At 40.3% G+C, this 20,381-nt stretch overlaps 1 protein-coding gene across 1 annotated transcript in view; it reads left to right on the forward strand.

The window, feature by feature from the left end:
* The first annotated feature begins 7,741 nt into the window (after positions 1–7,741).
* The window catches only part of bnc2 (basonuclin 2), a 178,231-nt gene continuing 165,591 nt past the window's right edge, over positions 7,742–20,381 (forward strand). The window contains exon 1 of the mRNA XM_042430079.1: positions 7,742–9,068. Within this exon, the coding sequence (XP_042286013.1) occupies positions 9,066–9,068 (3 nt within the window). The 5' untranslated portion in view covers positions 7,742–9,065. The remainder of the gene's footprint in view (positions 9,069–20,381) is intronic.

Raw genomic sequence — 20,381 nt, forward strand, 5'->3', positions numbered from 1 at the left:
ATATTGTGCATGTTGGCTCGCTGTTACTCTTTCCTGGCTTACAGTAAGTACTGAGAGAAAAAGGCATCAGTCCTCTCCAAGTTCTACTGTAAATACTGGCTAAGATCTACATAAAAAGATAATGTAACAAAATAATCAATGCAAATTGTTAATATTGTATTTGTTTATTATTCTGTACCACATTTAAAAATTAATACTGTGAGGTTTTGATGTATTGTTTTTCATCTAATTGGAATAAAAGCTGCATCTGTATTTCAAAGGGTGATAAAATGCAAAAACTGTTGATAATAACATTTTAATAACTTTATCGATAAAATTTAAGCCTCAAAAGCTTTGCATGTGCTGGGTAACAAACACTGGAAGAGAGAGGACAGAATATAACCACACAATGCTGTCACATTAATAAGAGTTGATATTTAATGATATGTTTTCAAGAACACACAGTACTTTTCAAAAATATGACATGGTCTTATGTACGACTACATCTATTTTTTCACATTTTTTATATGGAGCTTAAAATAGTCCTGTAAATGAAAATAAAAGGTGAAAGAATAAAATGTCACACAAATCACCAGAGAAATATCACAAAATGACAGTAACATTCATAGAAAATGGCAACATATCAATGATAGGGAGACGTGTTGTAAAACTATTATACAGACACACACACACACACACACACACACACACACACACACACACAGAGAATACATAGAATGAAGGTTCCCCTGTGTCTGTAAGTGCTGTTTTACAAGGCTTTAAATCTGTGTAGTTATATCAAAGCTCAAAAGCCACATGAAAGACAGTAAAGAGATATTATGTTGAGATATAAAATTGATCTTTGTATTTTAGTTTATGTACACATGTTGTTTCTCTTTTAATATACACACTTACAGTATATCCTACTCCTGTTGATATTTTCCTTGTTTTATATGTTTTTAATGATCTGTCATAAGGCCAGAGACATTATGCACAATCAATTCTGAATCTTGAATCCATATTGAAAGCTTTCAGAACTGGATGCAAACAAGGGAAAGGCAAGGAAAAATGAACAAAGACGCGTGTTTGACATCTGTTTTGCTGCTGAGACAAGACAACTCCATATTGTGTGGCTAATGTACTTAACTGTCCAGCCAGATTTGGAGTACAGGGTGAGAGAGGAAAATGAAGAAATATGAGGACTGGCACTCCTCTTCAGTCAGACAAATGTTGGTTCATCTGCTCACTGCCTCACACAGACACACACACACACACGCGCACACACACACACACAAAGAGAAGAGATGCAATTGACTTAGCATGATTAGGCTGTTCCTTGACCCACGAACACTGCCTCTCATTAAGATCCTCATTTGCGGAACAATTTTAGAGGCAGTAGACTGGTACATAATGCGCAACATCTGCCTGCCCCCTGTTTCTAGTTCAGACACACAAACTGACACATGGTATCTATGAATAAGCCTCTCTCACTCTTTTCTGGTCACGGGAATTAATGACCATCATGCATCTGCAACAGGGTTTTGAGTCTGGTCACTGCAGTTGCACCTTTTACTCCATGTAAAAAGTCCTATAAAACAGACTTTTTACAATAAAAAACAGTCAGCGGCAACATTGCAGGTACAAGTGTCTCCTCAAACTGATTAACTAAGATGAAATATGGTCAATAGAAAGTCAAATTGACACAATTCTCTCTAAGGAAGCTGGAAACTCAAAGGAATCATCTTATAACTATCCCTTCTTTCATCATCAAATACGTATAATTTGGCCCCAGACACTTCAGTTGCTTACATGTTCCACACAGACATGTTCCACCATGTTTTGACATTTCCTGCTGCTGCTGAAGGAGCCTGTATCTCCCTCTTCTAAGTGTTTATTGTCTGTCCCACTAATGACAGATTAATCCAGATCTAAGAGCATTTAAGGCACATAAAAGGTAGATCTCAGCCGAGCACACTTTCATATCACCAGTGATGTGCTCCCTGCATTTAGAAAATGTTCCACATGCTCGTGTCAACCTGTCATTATTTCAATTTACTTCTTTTATCTGGAAGGTTACACATCATTTTATCATTTTATCACAGCCCTCCTCAACAAAAAGGAAAATAATCACTGTACAAAGTGTGTGTATTGTACACCATATGCACAAGCCTATTTGCTTACCTGAATATAGTGAAGATATCAAAATGGGGAGGGTCTTGGTGGCCGAGTGGTTAAGACATGCTGAACAACTACGAAATCCTTGCTTTGATTGTCATACCCATCTCTCCTTTCTCATGTTTCATGTCTGTATGTATGCTATCACTATGTAATAAAGGCAAAATAATAAAAATAAAAACATTAAAAAAATAAACTCAACTTGCAAAAGGATTAAATTACTCATTGTCCTTTACAGTTAGATTGATATGAAAATGCTGGGTGCAGGTGCTTTTGGCTCTGTCTACACATTTATTTGTCCAGCAAAACTGATTCTCGGGGCCAGATTATAACTCCTAGTAACTTGGACAAATGATGCACAGAGAGGTGTCACTGAGCTCAAACACTCAACAAAATCCAACAACAAGGTTCTACTGTACAAGTTGATTTCCCTTACATTACATCACATTAGATTACATAATGAAAATTATGTAAATTGTCCAATTAGACTGATACAAATAGGTCACAGCTTTGTTGGCATTTGCCTCAGTTTTATTCAAGAAACACAATGTTACGAGATGCCTTAAAAGAAATGAAGGGTATAAACATAATTTGCTGTAACAGTAAATCGCTTACATTCGCTGTGTGAGGACAGACTCATCCACTGTCCCATTATGTGTAATACACTGAAACATAAACATTATTTCAACAATATTTTGAATTAATCTACCATAGAACCAAGCCCTGTAATGGAGATGAAGCACAAATGAATGAATCTTTAATTTAGCACTCAATCATCAACTTATCTCCTGGCTGTCTGGGGGACTGGGGATGTGTTTGTGACTGAGAAGAGACTCATCCTGAAGGATTCCTACTCATTCAAGGTTTAATTAAGATCTCTGACAATGATATGTTGACATGAATCACTGTGAAAAGGATTTTTATTCTCTTAGTCATTTTTATGATGTGTGGATGTTTGGAGAGAGATGGTCACGTAATTAAACTCACTCCTCTGTTAGAAACAGGCCACTTTTCTTGTCATAATGAATATTACTTACGACACTGGTTCACATGTGGAAAACTGTGTACAGCTGGATTAAAGAGATCTTTCTATTTTTTTGTGTTACTGAGATCTGAAAAAAGGCTCTCACAACAATTGCAACATTATGGTTTAACTTCTATACAGGTTGCTAAATAATATGACTGCCTCAGATGTATAGCAGCAAATGTAAACAACATAGTAGCAAATGTAAAGTGATCCTTGTTTGAAGTTGTCTTTGCAGGCCTCTCATGTCTAATTGCCCAACTGTTAAACTGTGAAGAGCCACCCCTTGAAAACAAGACAGCTCTTGCATTGACAATCCCAATAAGCATGCTTGTCTCACTTCTGTTCTGCCTCAGCGGAGTCACAGGAAAGTTCAAGTGCTAGGCAGCATTTAATCTACCAGGGGAAGAAGTGACACAGAATTGTGATCATGCAAATGCGCCCACATGAAAAATTCAAGAGCCAAATGACAAGCCCTAGTGTGCCGATGCTGACAGAGGAAGGAAGGGAGGCACATCCCGGGGAAAAACATGACACTCCATGGAGAATTGTGAAAGCACAGTCTCCGCCTGCTGCCTCAGGTAAGTGGGGATATTGTCTGCATTAATGTGGCCTAGCTTTGATGCTGAGGGGGGAAAGAACCTGAGAACTGCGGGAGATGACAATAGATACTAAAGAGTCACAAGTCCCCAGCTTTGAAGGAACATTGATTGTATAAATGCCAGTTGGGATGTCAAACTCACACAGTGTTTAGTAAAACATCATTCCCCCCGGATGAAGAGGAGACATGCTCCTACATGTGAGAGTTAAAGTACGTCTTTGAACACAAGTCACTTAGTAGCGAGGCTGATGACTCTATTTGTTGAGTGCCTAATGTTTTCTTGTTGAATGAGATTAGATAATAATGAGCTGTTACCACACCGGGTGCCTTTTGAAATTGAAATTGGCCATCGCTCACCTATGAAATTGCTCACTATATTCATGTTCAATTACTGACATTTTAAGGCTAGTTTGTACACATTTCTATTCAAGTGATGCCTTGAGGAGGAATATTATATCTCTCACTGGAGTCCGTGGAGGAATTATCAGCCACTCCTGACCTCAAGCATGAGCCATCCTCATGCTGAATCCTGTGAGACCTTGGACTTACAAAACCCCAGGACAAGAGAAACCATTGATTACCGCCTCTCTTCCCTCTTTTCAGCCTTTAGACATACAATATCTGTGCACCTAAATCAGACAATTCTAGCTCAAAACCTTTGCTCGTCACAAACCTTACACTCTTTCTTTGCCATCATGTGCATTCTTGTATGCATGTGATGTCGCTGACCTCCCATAAGCCCCCCTCCAACATGCTGTGTGCACAAGCCCCCTTGTTCATGTCCTAACCCCAGCCCCAATGAGATGGGGTGGACCTCTATTTGACTCCCATCTGATGACCTTCTGGTCCTATCCTCAACAGACAAGAGCCCTCATAAAGGAGGAATTGATCCACAAAAGACCCACCTCCTGGAGGCAGCAGCATATGTGTGTGTGTGCGTGTGTGTTTGTGAGTATCTATGATGCCCTGAACCTCAGAGCCACACTCACTCACGGCTCACCCAACTAGTGTGCCATCCTAACCCTGGTTAGCCCCTTCAGGATGTGTGGGAACAAGAAGTCAGACTATTTCCCTCGGGCTCTAGAGAGAGAGAGCTTGTCCTTTGCTTGGTGAAAGGCTAAATTAAGGTGGTGAGGTTGTATTTAAGTTCATATTTCCCCTGAGTATGAGAGAAGAGACCAAGGACATGGGACATTGATCGCCATGAGTAAATGTGAAAAACAGCTTTTAGATGAAAAAAGTATTTGTCTTATTTCCAGCACCTGTACTTCCCTCTCTGTGAATTAGGAGGGATAAAAGTAAGAAATTGAGATGTAGCATTGTCTTTGTATTACAGTACAATTTTCTTTTAGTGTAAATCTCCTTATCCTTTATGATTGGTCTACTGTTTATTACCTGAAATTAACATGGTACCCTTTACTTTTCCTTATGCAGATCAAGGGTCAAAAGATAGATGGAGTTGTATGTTGCATTGATTTTAAAGCCCTCTAAGGCAAATTTGTGGGCCATAAAAATGAATAAACTTGATTTGACAATAGCACATGCAATTACTTGAATAAGAGAAAATACTAAGTCACAGTATGTGTGGCATCAGAAATGCCATATCACAAGTGGAAATAATAAAGAAACACTCCTGATTGGTGAGGAGAACTTGCAGTATGAGGCAAACCTTTGAAAACTCTTCTGGGTTCTTGGGGATGGTCAAACTGACCTTTCTGGACCTTTCTATGCTTCGGTAGTGACTGGAACTTAATGAACAAGAGCACCTCTCTGGATTTGATGGATCCAGGAGTGCGGCGCAGCAGCTGATGGCCATCCCAGGAGGTAGAACACTTCAGTAGCAGGTTCAATAGCTCATTATCAGTGGTCCCGCTGGGTAATTAGTGAACAGTGGGATCCTGTCAAAGGGACAAATAAACATATACTCTCCCTCCTTATCAAGCTGCTTTTACTGGTTACTTTACGACATTGTATGTTAGTGTCTACATAAATGTTGTCTGATACACATTAGAACCTAAGTGATACTGGATTCTTAAGGCCAATACTGACAGAATATAATGATATATATAGGCCAACACGAAGTAAACACAACATGAACAAACATTCCCTTATATCAGTTTATTTTATTGTGACCACAATATGTACAATGTGGGGCATTTTACATCAGAAAAATAAACTTGCAAGTGCTCTCTGGTGGACAAATTATGCAATGGAGGCAATGTTTTTAACATCACGTCTACACGGGCTGCATAGTGACAGCAGCACTTCAGCTGCAGCGGCTTCAGTACTCCGTCAATGTCTACGCAGGATGCTTTCAGGCTCAGTACTCCTGTACTGTCACCTGCATTTTGGCAACGCGCAGAGCCTAATGCACAATCACTGAAAATATGGGTATAGAACAGAAGAGAGTAAACTTGAAGCCTAAAAAGATGCTTCAGGTTGCAGTGAAGTGCAAATGAAATGACAGCTGTTACGTGGTCTGTCTGGACACCTGTATTGGTTAAAGGTGTATTTGTTAAATCAGACTAAAATGCAAACATGACTAAAATGCATCCTTTGTAGACATGGTGAAAATGAGCTCAAACATATCTCTGGCATTTCTGTTCTGTAATTTCTGGTCATTTATTGGCCACACATATACATCAGTACTGATATATCTGCAATAAGCAAATATCAGCTGATTAGTGATCCAGCCGGTTTAGGAGTCTATCTCTGGTGTGTAGTGCCACATTACTTTTAATCTAAAGGTTGAAAACAGTGTAATGATTTGGTTTAATTACACATCTTCAAAATTACAACGGATGATTTCTAGTGCTATAATCCAAAACCAGCATTCATACATGTGGGCATGATATACCCTCACAGATGAAAATGGCCATCAGACTCAACCTGATGAAGCCGAAACGCATCAGTCTCATTGTTACATTGCAGTGTTGCTGGAGTTTTGGCTCCCCCATGGCCATCAGACTTGCAGCGTTATACATTAAGCACATTATTTGAATGTTACATTGTCTGTACTCTGTGTCAGTGCAGGCAGGTCAGTGGGGTTTTCCAAATGTGCTTTACCACACAACCATGAGTTTAGATATATTACTTTGTCAGAATATTACCCATAAAATACTAAATTGACTATTGCTTAAACAAGAAAAGGTTAAGGCGACAACTGACCCTGCTCACTTAAAGCAGCCTGCACAGCGGCACGGAAACAGAACTGTTCCAACAATTATCAACTAAAGAGATAACTAGGAGCTGAGAGTAGATTATGGCTGTCGTCACCCACTTTCATAACTACACTATCACATATCTTGTGTTTGTCATAACATAGATTTTTCATCAGATAGTTTGGCAGCACGCTAACAGCAGAGAAAAAAGTTTGTGTTTTGTTTTGCTGGGCAGTTTATTTCATATATACTGTAACTCCACTGGTGTCTACATGGTTCATCAACATTTCTGAATCAAATTAAAACAGCATCAAAGCATTTGAAGTTGACCAAAAAAAAAAAAAAAGATCCAAACCCCTATTTTTTTCAGGCAATCCTTTAAAGGCTTTTTGTTTTGTTGCTCACATAAGTATGTAATATCTCATTTAATTAGCAATCTAAGCCCTCTGACAAACAGGCATATGGTCCTCGCTCTCCCACGGCCTTGGCCAAGGAATGAATATGCATATCCTGGGACCTCAGTAGCTTGTTACCCTGGAATGAATTCTACACAAGCCTAATCCCTGATCTATTATTTACCCCTTGACCAAACATGCAAGTGGGGCTTCCAGACGCTTGACTTGATAGAAATGACTGCCCTGGGATTCAGCTGCCTCTCTCACCCCAGTGGAGGAGCCAGGCAGGCAGGCAGGCAGGCAGGCAGTCACTCTGCGGAGCGCTGTATGTCTCTCTTTCTGCTTCACTCTATCCTCAAACACACACACACACACACACACACACACACACACACACACACACACACACACACACACACACACATACCCACAAACCCCTCGCTCCTTCAACTCTTCACTCTTGAGATGTCTCAGTCAAATGTTGAGGAAATCCTCATAAAAACAAGTGCACAATTAAACTTTAATGAGCGCGCCCACTTCTAAAGGGATCTGAGGGACATAACTTAAGAAATCAGTGTCACATCCCTGCAGTACACAGAGAAACCATAAACTATTTCCAAGCACAGATACGTGTGTGCGTGTGCGTGTGCGCTCGCGGGGGCGTGCGTGTACTCGTGCAGGGGCAGAGAAAGTGAAAAAAAGTGAGAGTTTGCTCACTGTAAAATGAAATGCCATGGGTATCATCATAAAGTTAATACAGCATTTAAAAGGGGGCAGAAAATTCAAAAAAACATTTGTATTTATCGTGTAATGGAGGTTTTGCTACATTTAATCCCTTTTCGTACAGATGATATTATTTAAAATACGTATTATTTAGACTACAACAATATATCAGAACTGAATACACACTGAGTAAAAATATAACAGAATCATTGCTGCTTTTCAAGTGTTTCCACAAGTTATAATGTGCGTCTCTTTGCCGATTTCTTATCTTGGGGCTAAAGGTTTTTGGCACAATTTTGTCGCACAAAGATGTCACTCTTCATCCTGACACAACATCGTAAATCAACTCATCGGGCACAGAAACTCTTTAGACCCTCAGTAACTCGGGTTACAGTCACACACGCCGTGTAAAATACTGGTTTGAATTCACCCAACATAACACAGCAGCCACCTTCTCTCCAGCCCCGGACCGTCCGCAGCTCTCCTCGGCGCACTGCGCTGACTCTGCAGAAGGAAATCATCGGGGGAGTGTAGGAAGGCGGTTTTTTTTTTTTTTTTTTTTTTTTTTTTAGCGTTTTTCTCAAGGTAGGACAAGCAGTTACAACCCAGCTTCTGGTTGTCAGCGATCCCTGTTGTCTCGTCGACTTCTACAGTGTACGGTTTTGGGAAAAGAAGAGGGGGACAGAGCGTCGTGGTCGTGCGTTCCCGTCCGTGAGACCGACGCGTTTCCAAACGTCTTGACGCGCGTTTTTCCCCCAGTGAAGTAGCCCGGGGTACAGTGACTGTCGGGATTGAAAGAGTGGCTGTTTTCCCGTGTTGTGCCACACAAACTGTCATACATCGCGATGAAAAGTTTTTTAAAAGAACGCCGAGTGAATCGCTTCAGATAGTGTACAGTATTGAAGAGGAGAAAGTTCCCCACTTGAGGGCGAAATCAGACTTTTTTGAGGACGCCAAGTTTGAAAAGTGCCAGGAGCCCCGGGGTCTGTCAGATACAACATGCAGCAATGGTAAATATGATTTTTCAGCTTGTGCTCACTTAAGTTATTAAAATGGAACATGCCACTAGAATAAATTAGGGATTTGATAACTTTTTTAAATTTTTTTTACAACTTCTGTGCTGCTCTGTCATCTGAACTCATCAGAGCAGCTATATCGTTAACCAATAAGTATCTATGAGTCATTTATTTCCCCCGGCTCGTTTATGATTCGCTTGTTTTGTCTACATACCTGCATTTTAAAAAAAATCTATTTCTTATGCTTGTTTTGATTCTTTTCTTGCTTTGCTCTTCCCTCTTTGTCTTGCAAAATCAATAGTGGTCACTGAAGCCTCTGTGAGTCTAATAATGCTATATTTATAAATGAAAAATACAACCGGTGAAATCCGAAACAAGTTAGTAAAATATTGCTTAAGTTTATATAGTTTTTATAGTTTTCGTCTCGCCTTGAAAGTGTGTTTTTAATTCTCTGCACCTCACAGCCGAATTTATGCGTTAAAATGACCTTCTAGCAGCAAAGTGCAACCCAACTAACAGTGTAAAGAATTATCAAAATGTGTTTCTAATTGCATGCATGATATTTATGTAGTAAACCTCTTTACAGTACCTGCACATTTAGGCCTTGCTATTTGCAAACTACTTCATAATGACCAGTGAAGGCTCTAACTTGATAGTAAGTGCAATATCTTCAGATTGCAAACACACTTAAATGGAGCTGTTAAAAATCTGTTATGGGTGTTTACTTGAATAAATATAAGCAGGCTTCATTTTTTATAGCTGGCAGCAACAGTACCCAAGTTATTTTTCAGGCCTAAAATCCCTCTGCTGAAAATCCTGCTTCACTTTCCTGCAGAATTCCTTCTTGTGTTGCATGCTATTTTTCTGCAACGTTTTATTGATTTCCTGAAATAGTCTTGTTTCACTTGATTTTTGGTCTGTTTGTGATTTATCTGTTTGTCTTTATCTGAATAGGGCTCACACAATAAAACAGATAAGTTAATCAGTGCTTTGGAATATGCTAAGTGATGTTCCGTGGTGTGAATGCAAACAAAAGTTTAAGATTATTTAATTTTTTGCATTTTGCAGCGCTATTTATTGGAGCTGAATAACACTGTAATCTGACAATGATTTTTTTTGCTAAATACTCTTGCGTTGGTGCTACACAGTTTTAGTCTATTTATGCGTCCTTGTGTTATGGTTCAGCTCTGAAGGAGAACTCAGGGAGCTCATGGGCAACCTGTGACAGTGAAACACAAGCAAAAGAACACAGAGGCATTTCATGTCAGTGTAAGACATTTCAGCATGGACATATCTGAATGCTTCAGGAGACAGCGGGAAAGAGGGAGAGGGGCAGAAAAGAAGAAACAGTGAGTGAGATTGGCCTGGTCTGAGTGTGTGTCAGGGATGTTTCATGAGCCTGAGCTGGTGCTACTACTACAGTGAATACATTTCAGGAGTGTCATTTCATTACTTTTATCTCCATGCTGCTTCCCCCCCCTCGCCAGACCAGTCAGGGATCTATGTAATTCAAATTTCCTTTACCGCACAAGTTAAAATGCTGGCGTTCCTTTTTTATCTGTGTGTTTCTGTCTTTGTGTCTGTGTCTCTCTCTCCTGTGTCAGATAATTATACACTTATTACGATCTTCGAGTTGTTGGCAGAGCACAAGTGTTGGTGTGTTGCTGAGGGAAATTATAACACATACCAAAATTTATATATATATTTTGAGAAAAACAACAACAACAACAAAAAAGGGTTGGATAATAAAACTGCACATAAAATAATGGAGAAAATGTTGAGGTAAATGCCCTCGTTATGCGCTGAGTAGATGCCCCGGTTCAGCCTATAGCGCTGTACGTGAGGTTAAAGAAAAAGTTAAAGTTGTCAGCGAGGCTGCAGCTAGGTCGTGATTCCTCTGGGTCTGTGGGAATCAGAGAGGGGAGAGTGTGTGAGAGTGTGTGTGTGGGGTGGGAGCCACTGGTTAGTCGGTTCAATAATCTGCTGGACAGGTAGGCCTGTGACGCCCCCCTTAGAGAGGCTGCTAATGAAGAGAAAGGCTGCTTAGTGGTGCTCTGCTCTGACCCCACCAACCCTCCCTGTCCCCCCTGCTGGCTTCCTCTGATTACTGCTCACATCGAGAACTCTTTCCTCCTCTTCCTCCTCTACTCCATCCTCTCCATTTCCCCTGGTTTTCTTACTTTCTCACTCCCGTCCTCTTCATTTGAAAAGAATGGGTGCTGAGTGCATAAAGCACCCATTGATAACCCATTTGGTGCATTTATATATTTTTTGCTCTGAGGTCTTGGTTCTTTTCATTTGTGTGCTTGTTTATTTTCATATTTTATGTGATTAATTTAAGGAGATAATCACTACTTGACCTTCATGTTCCTACCCATTGTCTGTGCAATTTTAGTTATGACAAGGCTCTGCTCTAAAGTTAAAAAACTTAACCCCAGCGATGCACCGGTGAGAGGAAATATGTGAGAAATGCAGAGCAGGAAGAAAAAACAAACTAACAACATTTATTTTAGATTAAGGGAAATATGTACTTTCACTAGTGCTAACAGGTAAAGATATTCAGCAAAGCCGTGAGAGCAGTTTTCCTACGGCATGTCCTTTTTAAATCTTCTCCAGATGATACACATCACTGTTTCTGTGATGCTTCAGCAACATCAAAGCAAAATTCTTGCAGTATTTTTATTTATCCAGGGGTGGGTCATTGCTGTACCGATATGGCCCTGCTCCTCTCCTTCTGTCCTCAGCCCCAATAATCTCTCAAGTGACTGATAGTGTGTCTTGGCAATGACAGAAAAGGTAATATTTGGAAAGGGGGAGTGGGGTCATATACCTAATGGTGGCTTGAGATGAAAATCCTCGAACAAGACACTGTAACCCAAGCTGCAAGACACTGAAATGTTAAAACAAATTGGATCGCAGGACTCCTAATTTAATAAAGAGCACAGTGTGAGACATACTTGATTTAAAATAATACACATATAGTCGACATAATTACATTTTTTTTGTACCTCAGCACACAAAGTAAGAAACTAAATCTTCACACACTTACACTCTTGCAAACTCTCCAATTTCCTCTGAATACATTTTGAAATTTAGTCTGTGTTACGTTAAGTTTTTAAAAAAGTGAAATAAATAGCATAAGGTAATGAATAGAGTTAACAGCTGTCATGACATGAGCAGTTAAGATATGTTTAGTGTTGTAGTATCAGACAGATTGATATCTCTAAGAGTTTTAATCTGCTAAATGATAGTATTGTCGGTGGTGAGAAGATAGATCACGCTTGGAAATGGCAAGTTAATCAGATTAAAATCAGGCTCAGTGCTACAAGCTGTGTTTAAACTGTAAGCTGACACTTGTACTTACATGTGTTCCATTTTTTTGTCTATAGGCTTCATTTCACATGCTAATCCAAACACTATCATATTCCTTAAGGAGGGAATCAGGAAAACTTTGGTCTTAAACATGAACACACCCAGTGTGTGCAGAAGCCACACACTCTCTCAGTCTTTATTTGTTTAAAGTGAGAAATGATATAACACATTTTGCACAACTCAGCCTTTAGAAATACACCCCTGCTGCATTTTTCTGTCTTCCTAGACACAGTCATGATTCTTAACATTTTCAGCTGTAATTTGGGGTGGCCTTAATTGATTCTGTCCAGAACTAATTACCGGCAACTGTGTAAAATAAACACTTCAGTGTCACTGGGTGGCAAGTGTCCGATCGGTAGTGAAATTACATTTCACTTGTAATCTATACGTTCTTCAGCAGGGCTAGAATATAATTCATGTCGACGCTATAGAAATACCAGAGACGCTGGACCTGTGTAACGAACAGGAGTATAGTTGTATCCAAATGGCTCAGTTGGGAGGTATAGGGTTATGTGGTATAATGTATATTTTATGGCTCCCTTCTGCACTGACTGCACTCCAGAATAAAGTTGTTCGATTTTGTTCCATGAACAGTGAGTGAGAAAATCTGGGATTTCACTTGTGATGGAAACTCCAGACACCACTTTGTTCCTTGCTTTCATCTTGTATTTTTTATTTTCCTGTTGAGTCTCATTTCTTACTTTCAGATAAAAGACCTCCAAACTACTGTATCTATACATAGTGTAGTGTATATGTGGATGTTTGTTTGTATGACTGTGTGTGTTTTTTTTGTGGGTGTGTGCATTAATGGCCCATGCCCCAGTGACTCAAAAGGCATGGAAAGATCTCCTCAGGCCATACAGAGTGATTTGATTAAAAGAGAATAATTTGCCCTAAAGGTGTCTTTTCTCTTCCCTCCAAAAAAAGCTGGTGGAAGAAATCTGATATGACAAGATAAGTGGTGGCTCATGAAAAATTCCTGAGGACTGAGACGTAGCATGTTGACTTTGGAATTATTGCCCCGAGTGTCTACTTCTTTGCTAGTAACTGTGCCTGACAATGTTATTTTTACCTGAATTGCCTTTGAAATTATTCCTCAGGTTCTCAATCCAGAATTCTCTCATTTAAAATCTGTTTATGTACTGTCCAAAGAGTGGACAAAGTAAACCCTGCACTTCATTCCAGACATTTTCTTCTTCAGGCTTCCTTGACAGAACACTTAAGCACATCACCTACTGTTATTCACTGCTGTTTATAATGCCCGTTTACAAAGGAAAATGTTCATGGTAACTTAAATGAAACTACCAGTGGTTTTGAATCTTATATTTCGCAGATGCTGTGCGCTTTAAGAGGCTCTAAAGCCTTGTCTATTTAGTTTGGCGGGACAGCGTACTGAATTTGCATGTACTGGTTTGACCGATCAGGACAAGCCCAATACACTTCCATCAGTGCTGGTTGCAGATATGGCAGTCACACCGTAACTCAGTTTCCACCTTCTATCAACAAATGAAGAAGCAGATGATTGGTGAGATGATTACCTGTGATCAAGTATGGCCATGTTTCCTGATGCAACGCCAACCTTCTTGCCCTGGTCTCACCATGGTGGCAGGTGATATGTACCAGATAGATGTTGCAGGCAATGATGATTGCCTGGGAATGGGACTTTCTGCAGCTTACATGATCCATGGTGCAGCAACCACTGGCAATCCTGGGATTGTCTCTCTAAAGGTCAATTCATGGTTGCTGCAACTGCGCACCGGACTTGAATGCAGACAGTGGACACATTTCACACATGCGCACCACTGTAGTGCGCATGTGTGAGAACCTGGGTGGCAACCTCATGATGGCAAGAGGAAAAGTTCCTTTGTTGTATTTGGCAGAACAAGAAGAAAAATTCTAAAAAAGAAAATGGAGTGTGCGACTACTGCTAACACACTTGTAGTGCATGCATTCCGCACGGTAACAAATTTTGCCCCTGTCCACGAGCCCCATCTCTTTTGCGGACACAAACCCACATGGTTGCAGAAACTATGAATTGGCCTTAAAGCCGTGATGGGGTCTTGTTGTTGGCCTGCTTTCAGTCAGGCTCAGTATGAACTGACTTTCCTTCTTTCCTCTTACTACAGATGGGTGTTAAAGTGACATCTCACATCTGTGTGTGACCTAAACTCATAACTTTGTGTCCTCTCGGTGTCACAGAGTAAAGCAGAGCTTAGTCTCTTTAAAACCATATTCTTCATTATAGAACAAATCTTGTGTGAAAAACAGAAACAGACGTTACTCAGACACTACCAGGAGGACCAGTGTGTCTGTCCTAAATGGCCAAACCATTACATTAATTGTGATACTTGCAGGAGTGATTTGGCAAGCTTATAGAGCCCATTAGTGGCTCCACTTGTTCCTATAGAACAAGGGTTACAGTGTGTCACCTTCTTTTTATACAAAGTTCATATCTTCACATTTGTCCATCCAATTTTCTGAAGTGTACATTTATATGTTGATTTTTTACCAGCTAAAATAAGGTACAATGTAAATGTACTGTAAATGTAAAATGTACTCCGCCATTGCCAATAAGAACTACTATAAAGAGATAATTACTGAATGTAAATACATTGTAAGACTATTGCAAAAAAAGAGAAAAAATGCAGACCATAAATAGTATCAAAAATGGGATTTATAAAAAAGAGTAGGTACCTGGATGTAACTCCAGTTCTATGAGTACATGCGTAACCTTCAACTGTCTATTGAAGGCAGCTACTCTGCAAAATGGTCATGGAGGATCTGCCCTGTCAAGACTTTGGAAATTTCAGGTACTGTAGATGATATGTTTTCACTGTTTCACTTTGTTGTTGTAGAATAGAAAGGGAAAAGAAAAGTCTTATTCTTGGTATATGATATCATTAAAAATATAATCAAAATGTTATGATACAAAATTTACATGATTACATGTTGACCAAACATTTACTCTCAGTGACCAGAAAGCTAGAAACCTCTGCAATCCAATGATGTCATCCTGTAATGAATCCAACCATTGTGAAACTTCAAGTAGTACATTTGTTCAGTTTAGTTTTTTTGTTGTATTACTTACATTTTAAATGTTGACACCATTTTAAAGAGCTGTCAATTTAACAAATCTTTTGTTTGCTCTTTTTCTAGGCTAAAAAGGCTGTAGTCAGAAAGACAGAAGACAGGCTTGTTTAAGAGGACAACCTTGATCACTGAAGATGCATTCAGGTGCTCAGGTACTGAGTTTGTTTCTGTTTAACATTTTTAGTGCAAAATGTTGTACTCTTCTTCTGGTACATTTTCGAATTGTATTTGTATTTTTTGTGCATGTTTTATCAACTTACCAATGAAAAGTAATTGTTGTTTGGATTATTGTATAGAACTGTACAGTTAATAAATCATGTTTACATCTAACGTTAAATGTGTATGTTCCTTGCATTATATAGTATATAGTATTACATCGTATTGTGTGGTGGTAGGTTTAACTTGGATTATGGTAAAATATCATGGGAGGTTTTAGTATTGTAGAATTAGGATGTGGAAATGTGGCCACTACAATGACGTTACTTAACTATTTCATTGTTTAACTTTGGAAGTACAGCGGTATGATGTAACTAAGACTGCTGAAGCCTCGTATTAACTTCAGATAAACTTTGGAATATATTTTTGCACTGAACGAGGACTGTAGATTTTGTCCTCCATCACTTACATCAGAAACACATCATGAAGGGATTTCTTAATGGCCAGTATGAACAAGAGGGATCATTATAGTAAGAAAATACAGTTTTAATGTACATATAGGCACAGCTTCGAGTATGAGGTAGAATGTGTACATTCTGATCAACAGCTTTAAAGAAATATACAAACGCATTAGTCAGCTCTATAGCTCACATCTGGCTCTTGTTGGGTTTTCAGGTTGGGCAGTTGGTATTTGATGTTGGATAAAGTTAATCTGTGTTTTCATGTCACTGCATTGGGACCAATGTATAAATCCAATATAGGTCAGGTCTTGTTTTTTTATACAGTGACTTTACTTCCACCAGCTTTTATCTGATAATGATTCTTATCTGAATATACTGATAATTTTAAGACGCACTTGTATGCTTGTGGGTTGAATAATCTGACCTCTATTAGCCAGCCATAGTGCAGAGTTCAGACTCTTTATCCTTGAATTAATTAATTATGTCCTTGCTTTTGAATATTACCTTTCAGAAATCAGTGAAGGTTGTCAGTGCACTGTGTATGTGCTCAATACGTTGTAAACATTTTCATGTATTTATGTGCCCTGGGGAATAGGTTATGTATAAAAATAAATCTTGGTTATTTTACAGTTGAAATTCATACAGTTGCTGAGTCAGGGAGAACAGCCCTTTAAGCATTTTTAATAGATATGTATACCATGGACACTGCATATCTGCTACCAACCACTCTCCAAGACTGTGAACGTTTTTATTTATATTCTTTGTCCAGTGCTGTCTAGTCCAGTGGCTCTTGACCTCATGGTTTGGCAGGAACACATGGATTAACCTTATAGATCTGATTTGATGCAATCTAATGGAAGCTCCCTCCTTCAGTCTGATGCCACATACTAACCCTGCCTGTGACATTTACTACTTAACTCCCAATCACTGTCTTTATCTGCATAACAATATCCAAGGGATGCGCAGTATTAATTGATTATTTTGTGTTTATTGAACTATACCGTGCCATACAATCACAATTACCACAAACCTGGATGACATGTTAGAAGTCCTACTCTGTGATTGCTTGTGACAAAGGTGCTATTTACCGTGATAATCATAGTAATTAAGCAGTCTAAGGATGATGGGATTTTTGTGTGTTTGTTTGCGTCTTGGTTCACTTTTTCTGTTTGAGGGAAACTTAACACTCGACTGTATGTGTGTTAATGCCTGCATGCATATGATGGTGTCTGTGTGTTTTCAGACGCGTTTGTGGCTATGTGTGTTTTTGGAGTTGAGGGAGAAATCTGCTGACAGGTAGTGTGTCAGGAGGGGGACAGTGGCGCTTTTGAGACAGACACAAGAGACGAGTCTCAGAGAGAGGGAGAGAGAAAGAGGGCCTCTTTCATGTGACTCTGCATTCCACCAAGGCACAGGCAGGGAGAGGCACAAGACGAGACATGCGTCCCCCCTCTTCACTCCCTCTGCCTCTTCCCCCACAGCACCAGCTCTCCCGCTCTCCCCTCCCCTCCTCATCCAGCCTCCAGCCTCCACCCCTCCCCTCTGCTAGTGACCTTAACATTTATCAAAGAACCCCATGCTGGAATTCCTCTTCAGCATCTGTGTCCTGGTGAGAGAGTCAGACACACACACATACATGACACAGACACACATAAAAGTGCACACACACGCACACACTCTGTCGCAGACCAATCTGTTTTGAATATTGTGGCGCTGTGGAGGGGCTGTCCTTGTTGTTCCCTGAGCAAAGGAGGTTGGCCTCGAGAGACACACACACACACACACACACACACACACACACACACACACACACACACGCACACACACACACACACACACACACACATAGAGACATGGACACATGCTTGCACACACTCCTCCTTCTTGTTTCTTTATTGTATCTCCTGTCACTTTGTCCTATTCATTTAACCTTTCATTAGAGCCAGCAGACAGCCCTGTGTGTGTCTGCACAGCTTCAGGAACAATGCCAAAAAAGCCCCACTGTCACAGTTATTAGATTCCTCTGGCCCCCTTTTACCCCGGCAACTCAATATTAAGAGAGGGAGAGTGAAAGAGGGATGGCAGGATGAGGGAGGAAAGGGGACAAGGGAGGAAAAGGGGCTGCATGGTTGAAGCTGCCGCCCAACTCCTATGGTGAAGGATCCTCTTGACTTGTCAAGGACATGTGCCACATGTTGATAGTAGACTGGTCTCAGACTGAGCAAGGAAGTGAATGTTAGCCACGATGGAAAAGAGAGACACACACACAGAGAAGGAGAGGACAGGCGTGGTGTGACTGTCTTGTGCTGTGGCAAGCAGCACCCTGGAGGAGTTAGACTAAAAACACAAACAGTTTGTGGAGGAATTCTGTTTTTAATGGGCAGCCAGGAGAGGTGGTCTAGGTCCCCAAGGAAGGACGGACCAGCGCACTCTCCTTCTTCCCTTCTTACTTCTCTGTCTGTCTCTATCTTCTCTTTCTTTCTGCTTGCACACCAAGCCACATGAAGAGAATCATCATCTTATGACCCCTGTAATAAAATTGTATTTTGAGGTCTAAATTGACTATGGAAAATAATTTGCTCTCTTGCATTTTGAATGAAGATACAGGAAAATATCTCAGGTTATCTGATTATTTTCACACTTCCGGTTGTTATTATGGCATTAACACATTTACAAAGCCAACAGGTGATGCAGATGAAGATCACCATAACCTTATTCACTAATCCCTAGATACTTAATAGTAATAGATACTTAAGTTTACCTTCTAGTGAGTTATATTAGTAAACTGATATTTCAGACACTTACAAGTCATAAATCACTCATCATCAGCACTCCGTGCCACCACTGCCAGGTTGCAAGTGTTGCATCACTGTAATTTACAAATCTGCCCAATGGAAAGCATTTCATTGTGGGATTTATAGCAAAAGAAAATCATTTTTTGTTCCATTCTGGGGATTTTTGAAGACATTTGGACACATAAATAAAATGGTAGAAAGTAAATAAAGTGCACTGGGTAGCAAATAGGGAACAGTCACATTAGCTTCCTATTCATCCAAACTGCCCCTGCACTCAGTCCCAAATATTCCCAGACCAAATTTGTCATGTGACCATACATTTAAAGACATTAATCAGCTGAAAGATTTGCATACACAAAAATCCATTTCCTTGACAGAAAAAAGCAAGACGCGATACAGAAGTTCATCAGGTTTCCAGTATACTGTAGTTTTAGTTAAGTTTTGGCTCAGGTAATATCTTTCATCTCAAATCTCAAAATTCACCATGCCTCGGCAGGCTGAGTGTCAAAAGATCATAAATCTATTTGATAATGTACTGTAGTTTTAGGCAGTGTCTAACCTAAACTTAATGTAAAGTGCATCAAAGTACAGCCATTTCATGTTCATGGTTGAAATTCTTATGTGTAATCTGAACACATGAAGAAACACCTTTGGTTAAGGGTGTGCTGCCTCTATTGTTACACTCAGGAAAGCCCAGTGCAGCCCAGTAATACCCGCTAAAGCTGTGTTTAGGTCAGTCCAGCCCAGTCAGCAGACAGCAGACAGTGATGCTCAGTAATACATTAGCTGAAATGGATCAGAGCCTGGAGTGGAAAGGCATTGGTCACTCTGGTGGGGGGGAATGAATCGCTCACCTGTCATTGGAGATTGAGCCAGTACACACACACATACACACACACACACACACACACACACACACACACTTCCCCTGCCCTGAAGACAGAGGTGCAGAAACAGAGCAACAGTCTGAACCCTGACCATCAGGCAGCAGTCTTGATGAAGTCCATCTCTCACTTCTGTCACTGCTCTGCTCCTATCCCTCCCTTTCTCCCCCCTCTGAGGCCACTGTGACTGACTCTTTATTATCCTCATCCCGTCACTTAGTTAGAGCGGTGACCAGCAGTCTGTCTCCCTCTCTCGTCCTCCCTGTCATCCCCTCTTCCACCCTTTCCCTCTGCCTTGAGGCTGTCGATCCACCTGTCTGCCCCACATCTCTCTAATTCTCTGATTGGACTCTTTCTCTCTCCTCCCTCTCTCAGGGCTATAATTGATGGTGGTGTTATTGTGTCCAGTTCTCTGGCCCTAAAGCCGTTCCTCCAGGTCAGCACTATACCCTACCATTTAAGACATGCTGGGAAATGGGGTAGACAGTGTAAGAGCACTTTGTGTGTACGTGTTCCTGTATGAGTACGCTAAAACCAGGGTTACCCATT

The sequence above is a fragment of the Thunnus maccoyii genome, chromosome 2 (genome assembly GCF_910596095.1).
Source record: "Thunnus maccoyii chromosome 2, fThuMac1.1, whole genome shotgun sequence".
Lineage (NCBI taxonomy): Eukaryota > Metazoa > Chordata > Actinopteri > Scombriformes > Scombridae > Thunnus > Thunnus maccoyii.